Source organism: Lolium rigidum, chromosome 5 (genome assembly GCF_022539505.1).
Source record: "Lolium rigidum isolate FL_2022 chromosome 5, APGP_CSIRO_Lrig_0.1, whole genome shotgun sequence".
NCBI classification, from domain to species: domain Eukaryota; kingdom Viridiplantae; phylum Streptophyta; class Magnoliopsida; order Poales; family Poaceae; genus Lolium; species Lolium rigidum.
The window spans coordinates 189,979,551-189,987,336 of NC_061512.1; the positions used below are offsets into that span (position 1 = coordinate 189,979,551).

At 47.4% G+C, this 7,786-nt stretch overlaps 1 protein-coding gene across 1 annotated transcript; it reads left to right on the forward strand.

Annotated features, from left to right (window-relative positions):
- The first annotated feature begins 1,316 nt into the window (after positions 1–1,316).
- LOC124657963 (gibberellin-regulated protein 12-like) lies at positions 1,317–2,441 on the forward strand. The gene is made up of 4 exons (XM_047196420.1): positions 1,317–1,457; positions 1,555–1,602; positions 1,718–1,745; positions 2,026–2,441. Exons 1-4 carry the CDS (start codon positions 1,386–1,388, stop codon positions 2,205–2,207), a joined length of 330 nt encoding a protein of 109 aa, XP_047052376.1. The 5' UTR covers positions 1,317–1,385; the 3' UTR covers positions 2,208–2,441.
- Positions 2,442–7,786: the final 5,345 nt, after the last annotated feature.

Sequence of the window (7,786 nt, forward strand, 5' to 3'; positions counted from 1 at the left end):
GTTTTGTTTTCTCTTTTTTGGTTGTGTGCATCCGTACTACCACTAGGGTGGGGCGTTGTTGCAGAGGCTGGGTGTAATTGGTATTTCTCGATATTAATATATTCCCTTTATCAAAAAAAAAAAGAGTAAGAGCGGTTAAAAGCAGTAATAACAGAAATAAAGTAATTAAGGTTCTGAGCCGTAGGATCTACATGATGGTACAGGAGCATCCGAGCAGTCTTGTCAATTTCAACGTATTGATCTTCATTTAACTCCAACGAACAGCTCAAGACAAATCTTGAGAGAACTTGTTTCTAACATGGAAGTATAGGACCCATCTTATGGACTGGGTGGGGATTAAGCATTGGAGACGCCCGTAAAAAAAAAAGAACATTGGAGACGCCAACTCACTTGCAAGTTGCATGCTCCCCACCGGGCGTCCCACGTGAAGGGGCACATGCGCGTAGCAAGAAGGGTAAGAGCAAGTACAATAAGGCTTAGTCAGCAGGCTATAAGGATTTAAATATAATATATGTGCTTAGTTGGAGGAGAGAGAAGAAGAGAGAGAAGGTGGGTGGGCTATAATGCAATAGCCAGCTCTAGCACGTGCTCCTATGCACTTTGTGAGACTAAATAGTGGGCCATGTGTTGATAAAGTAGTGCAATCTTAGAGCCAACTATTGTACATGCTAGCTATATATTAACTATAAATGAGGTGATATATTGCTTATAGCCATCAGCTGGCTATATTATTGGAATTGCTCTAACGTGCACGCACTGATGCAACTAAGCGACGCCCCCAAAGCACCGGCATTTCAGCACCGCCCTCGTATGGACGCTACTCCTAATTAGCTAGATCTGCGCCGATCTGAGCAGTGAAAATCATACTACCCGCATCTGTGCCCGGGACGGGTCGTCAAATTAATTTTGGGGCAGTCCAAACGCATTGGATCGCGTGTGTTGTGCTAGCTAAGGTCCTAGTCTAGTCCAACACTTCAGAATAATATAAGATCGGATTAGTAATCCACCTTGCAGGTGGGGAGGAGAGAGATAAGATTAAGCAAGATCAAATCTGCCCTTTGCAGTGCACAGCGAAAAGGTTTAGATGGGATGAACATGGCATGAGTATCTAGCATCTGTCAATGCAATACTTTTGATGCATGTTGTGCTCTGCACTTGTGCTATGATTCGCTATTCCATCCAGCTTTAGCTCGACCATTTTCGTGGTAAAGAACTCTAAAAACTTGTTGGAATCCACATGTTTGGTCTAATGTTCTATAAATACGTCCTCAAATCCACCTCACTCTACCCAGTCGAGCTGCGCTTCTTCAGTAAACACCACCCACTGCACTAGTACTAGCCAAGCCGGTGTCTTCTCTTCTGGCAACCTGAGTAGCTTCAGAGATATGGCACTAGCTGGTAGGCTGCTCGTCCTGCTCGCCGTCGTTCTCCTCGCCATCTCCATCGCCGAACACAAGGTGAGCTCCGGCGGATCCACCCGGAGGGCACCCGTAGCGGGCAGCCCATCTGTTTCGTTCAGATACTTACACACTCAGTTGCATATTTTGTCATCAGGCGTTTGCTTCACGAACTGAAGAGCAGCGCCAGGATAATGAGCACCAGGTGAGCAAGGGCTCTGTCTTCTCGGCGTCAGTTGAACATCTTTGAGATATCTTGCAGGCAGATCTATTGCTGATACGTGTTTTTTTCTTTTTCTTCTTCTGAATTATTTCAACAGGGAGGTCACGGTAGTCTCAAGATATACGGTGAGTCACCCTTCCAGTTCATCACCCTTTTTGTGTTTCACCGGTTATGATTTCCTTGAACAGTAATTTGTTTGCTGTACTTGGAGATCCAGATTAGGCTAGAACCAGAACCAGCGAGATCCACATGTATAGCACCTTGGAGGCAGGCTTTGCAGCAAATAAAATCAGTTACAAACATAGTAGATTTAAAACTTCAGAGTGCACGAAACGGAGCACATGCACACACGACCTGATAGGATTCGCCTGAAATGTTACTAATCTGTGTGTTGGTTGCGTGCAGAGTGCAAGCCGAAGTGCGATTACAGGTGCAGCGACACCAAGTACAGGAAGCCGTGCCTCTTCTTCTGCAACAAGTGCTGCAGGACCTGCCTGTGTGTGCCGTCAGGCTTCTACGGCAACAGGGAGGAGTGCGCCTGCTACAATGACTGGAAAACCAAGGAGGGAGGGCACAAGTGCCCTTGATTACAAGAGGTGGCGTCTTCTTCTGAAACCTACAACCAGTGCCATAGCTGTATCAGCCAAGCCTGAGCTGGTTAGTTTATGTGTAACGGGTTTAGCTTTTGCGGGCGTCAGTGGGCTGTATTGTTTGTAGGAGTATGTGGTGCGATTTGCCCGCCTGATCTGCGATTCCAGAGGGCGGCGCACGCAGAGTTGTATCGTCGGATTCACCATTTGTTTCAGAGTTCGAACACACGCGAAAATCACAGTTTGTTACAGGAGAGTGTATTCTGACAGCTAGTGTCATTGACATTGTTGCATCAGCCAAGCCGGAGCTAGTTACTTGTATTGTCTACTGTGTAACAAAGTTTTGGCTTTTGCCGACGCCGATTCCAGAGGGAGGCGCACACATTTGTATCGCAGGATTCACCGCTGGATTCACCGTGTTCGAACACACGCAAATCGCAGAACATCGAGAGCAGCCTCAAAAAGCACCTCGGACGAACACGAATCTCCGTTCGATCCCTCATCCTCCACCTCCAGACAAGAGTAACGAGATCCACTGGACGAGGACGGATCGGAGAGGACCGGAGGCGACCAAACAGAGAGGCCCTCCGGCACCAGCGTTAGACGACGACATCGTTTACGAATCCCACCTGTGTGTGAGTTTCCTTTAAAAACCTGAATGTTGTATTGTGGTTTCATGCAATGGAGCCGGGGCGAGGCCCTTTTCATCTAAAGCATAGTACTCAAATAATTTGCATGAAGTATAAGCATAAACCAAAATTTGCATCTGTGAGGATTTGAATTCAGGTGCTCATCCACTCCTCAATCAGTTGAGCTAGAGTTTAAACTCAGTACATGCTAGATAGTACCTGCACTGAATAAATAAGCAGTTGGCATCACCCTGTGAGCTTTCTGGCGTTTGGTGGATGGACGAGCTTCTGAGTGTGTCGTCTTGGATTGGTTGTCTGCTATTAAGAATGAGTTTTTAGAGTGAGATTAAGAGTGAGTTTGAGAATGCCTTCTTTCTTCATGGGCTGCTCCTTTTATATCCTCGGCCATCGGCATTGGGGCATGCCAAGAGGTTATCGCCGTGGTCGACTGACATGGTGTTGGGGAGCTCCTTGGCCGCTACTCGATCTTCTTATCGTTAGGCCATCAGGACACGCTTTACTGTAGCTAAGGTCATCATGAACTTCTGTGCCCTTAGGGATGACTCCGCGGTCGAAAGGTCGGGATGTGACCTAGCAATGGGTCAAGCCGCGCTAGGATGCCTAGGGACGTGCCCAAACAACGGGTTGCATGGTCCCATCAGCAAGTCGTGCGTCATGCTTGACATCACAAGTGTTGACTTCTATGATGTGGGGCATCTTGGCCTCTCTAGCTGGCCGATTTGGTTTGACGGCTATTTTGGGTTTCTTTAAACATAAGGCTCGAAATTCCGACTTTGAATCAACAAAGCCATCAACTAGCCAGGACTACAACGATAGCACCAACAAAAATACAGAAAAACACAACGAGCTCCTAGGGTACCAGCCTATAGCGCAGCACAGGAAGCAACGAAGAAGAAGAAAAGCAAAGCTACACTACACTAGCTACACTAGGCAGATAGCATGAGCTCATCGATGGAAGCGCAATCCTCTGTTGCAAGGGAACGATGCGCAAGCTAACCCGATCCAACAAACGCCCATGCCAAAGCAGAGCGCACCCATGACCGGCAAAGTGTACTTATCTTTATGCCTCTGTCAAATATAAATACACTGCCTAGTCTCGACCCCAAGATGGGTTGTTAGGGTTATTGCTTGGCCTTGGGCCCCAACGGCTTTTTCCTCCCCACCAAGTTCGTCTTTAGTTGGGTTCTTCCTTGGTCACACGGTGTTTCAGGGATGGTGGAGTGGACGCTGTCGAAAGTTCTATAGGACCTTCGACTTGCGGTTGTGACGATGTCTTCGGATGTTGCTGCCCTCCTTGGAGGCGTTGTCAATGTTTTCCATCCTGCATTCCAGTTAGCCTACGATTTTTTTGTTATCGTCTGCCGATCGGACACTTGGGTGTTGGTGTTGCCCGTATGTGGGTTTGATGTGGTCTGGCCATTTCCGCAAGCTGCCATGTGTTTGAAGTCTCGGTGTTGCCTCTCGTTCAACTGAAGATGCTGCTCGATGAAGCTGTGGTTCAAACGGCATGCTTTATTCTCCGTACTTAGCTTAGATTTGTTGTCCCTTATTTATCTTTCTTCTATTGTCCTCCATGCTGTAATCTTAAGATCGTATCCACAATAGTCTGTTGAGTGTTGTACTTGGCCGTTTGAGGTTTTATTAATTTAAAGTTGAGCCCATTTCATCTGAAAACGACCATAGACTATGCGTGAAGAATTTTCCTAATGTTCATAGGAAAAAAAGCACAAGGCTAAGGCAAACATGTCATCTAGTAAAAGGGAAAAAAATCTAAACATATTTGTGATATTTTGTTATCAAAACTAAAATTCACTTTAATGAGAGCCAACTATAGGCTGGTTTATTGTTGATAGTTTTGTTTTATCTAAGTTTATTGAAGATAGGTGTATCTGAGTCCATTATGGATCATACCTCGTGTTTGATGTTGTGTGGGTCTTACCAAGATGATAATTTGACATTAGGAGGCATTGTTTTCGTGAAAGTGAGATGTCAATTAAGAATTTCTAAATCTTGAAACTCCATAATGTCGATCTTGTAGGAACCGTGTGAGCGTGTATATGCCTACATTGTACATTTTTGTAAACCTTTTTTTTCAAGCATAAAGGTATAGAGAAAAAAATGTGTCGAACACACATAGATCTGCCAGCCCAGTAGCCCAGTAAGCGAGCTGGAAAAGGAATCGGAATAGCCAAGGTGGCCGTTTTTTTGTTGTTCCAAATGAAATATGGAGCGGGCTTGCTTACAGCCTGGGTTGTGTAACTGTGTTAGCTCAACTTTCTATTTTGGTGCGGGTTGTGTTGGTTCGTTCAGGTTGTTGCGCCTTCGCCGGAATTTGTAGTTGGGCCGTGCTAAATATAACCTAAAACGAACATCCTTGGTTTATTCAGTTAGGATAACGATGGTAGTGATACTAACTAGCAACGGAAGTGGTTTTCTTAGCAGCGGGCTGAGCTTCTAGGTGTAAGCATCTTCACCGACATATTCAGTAGCTTCCTAATATTCTTATTAGATGCCACCACGAAAGAAGCTCTTAGTGACTCCATTCCCCCCTTGCCATAACTAGCCGGCATGGTTTGGAGTCGTAAGGGCTGGGTTGGGACTTGGGAGCACCAATACTTCAGTCCACGTCGGATTTTGTCCGTGGAACCCCTTGGCAGCCACACACGCCCAATCCTCACCCCTCCAACTCTCTTTGATGCACCTCCCACCCCGCTGAACGCTGTTGATGCCACCGCCATCCAGTGATTGCCTCCACCCTACCCACCCCTGCCACTGACGCCATCTCCAGCCAACTGTCGCCATGGTACGGCCGGGACAGCCGACGGAGCTGTTTTTGCCGTGCTCCGAGGGGAGCAATCTGATAGTGCCACCGAGTCCCGCCTCTTCTCTCGTCGCGGCTGCCACAACATGCCTTCGGTCCCGCTCGTGCGGCGCCACACGTCCTCTTTGACCGCGACTAGTCGGCACAACAATGGCGGCCGACAATGTTGTTTGTTCGTCTCGACCGCAAGGTGTTCGTCGTTTTGTGGGAGAGGAGAGGAAACACCGCCCAATTCTTGAACAAGTTGAATTACAATTTATTTAAATTCGTGTACGTATAACTTAATTTGTATGTTTAGATTATTGTGTGAAACTATTTATGTGTATAAACTATTTAATATTGGTTGAATTGTTGTTTAAAATCACGCGGAATTTAATAATGTTTCAAAAAACATAATTTTTTGGAGCCCGCAGATACCGAGAGCGTTGGTGTGAGACGGTCTTTATGCTGAAATATGCCTACATTAGATTTCATATTTCTCTATAAATCTTAAAGCCCACCTATGTGACAGCATATGTAAGTTTGAGCTCAAGTTGGTAACAGCTCACAAGGGAGTGTCAAGTGGTGGGATATTTAATCTCACATGGAAAGTTGGGAGAAAGTTAGACCATCTTATAAGGTGAATAAGTTGGGAGAAAGTTAGACCATCTTATAAGGTGACAGCATATGTAAGTTTGAGCTCAAATTGGTAACAGCTGCACGCCCATGCTCCACGGCAAAACCCACTCACTCTTTCTCTCGCTCGGTCGCCAGTTTGCACGTGATCTCATATAAGTGCTGCGCTGCTCACCGGTCGGCGGCCCTACACGATCGCAATGTACTAGTATAGCTGAGTACTGGGAGCTAGGAAGTCAGGGCATCTTCAGGCGGTTCGAAATGTCCGTTTACATCCCGCGATATATGCGAGACCGTTTTTTTGTCCGCGCGTCCATTTGCACCTAGGGGTGGTTCCAGCGGCCAGATGCATTTCCGCGTTTGCATCAATTTATGAAGTTTTCAAACAACAAAATAAGGAAATCAACGAAGTCATAGTTATTACATTTAAATTTTTAAAAGTCTACGTGAAAATAAGATAGTATTTCTCTAGGCATGATCTTCATGGCCAGCCAATGTCCACTGATGCTCAATCAGATCCGCCTGCAGCTGTTTGGAGACGTTCTCGTTAGTGACTTCTACATTGATATGTAGATACTCCTGCCAAGATGAAGCTCCAGGAAGTGGCGCCACCAGCTCACCTTGAAATTCCCAGTGGTTCTCATTGCGGCCATCAGGACGCTCGTTCTCCACGTTCATGTTGTGCATGATCACGCAGCATGTCATTACCTCATGCATGGTCTTCAGAGACCATGTTCTTGCCGGGGACGGACAATTGCCCACCGAGCTTGGAGCACACCAAATCCGCGCTCCACATCTTTCCTGCAAGCCTCTTGCATCTTGGCAAACCTCCTCGTCTTCTCGGAGTTCGGATTACGGACAGTCTTCACCAATGTGGCCTAGTTAGGGTAGATGCCATCAGCAAGATAATATGGTTTGTCATATGTATTTCCATTGATCTCATAGCTCACCCGGGGAAGGGCGGCGCGGAAGGGCGGCGCAACCGGGAGCGTTTGGCCCGAAATCAGCCGGCGGGTACGCGGCGGAGCCAAGCCCGAGTACGATCCTGCTCTCCCGCGCGGCGAGAACGGAGCTGACGGCGACTACTGCCGCGCTGCGGCGGGACGGCGCCGGGTGGGGTTGGGGTGGTGGCGTCGTACTAGGGCAGCAAAGAAGGGAAAAAAAGAAGCAAATCGAAGCGGTCGATTTCGCTGTCCCTGACTTGCGGGACCGGGTAAGAAATGGAGGACGCTCCGCGCGACCGCCGAGCTTCCGCAGAGACGCAAACCTGGGCATATTTGGGTCAGGTTTGCGTCTCCGCGGACGGCTCGATCACTTTGCGTCGCTCCGCTGGAGCAGGCTCCAGATGCATTTCCGATAACGGCGGACAAAAACGATCGCTCAGCGTCCGTTTGCGTCGCATCGCGCCGTTCCGCTGGAGATGTCCTCAAGCGTGTATGACCGTGTATGGGAACTTTTGCTCACCTCAATTGTTATTAATATTTTAACGT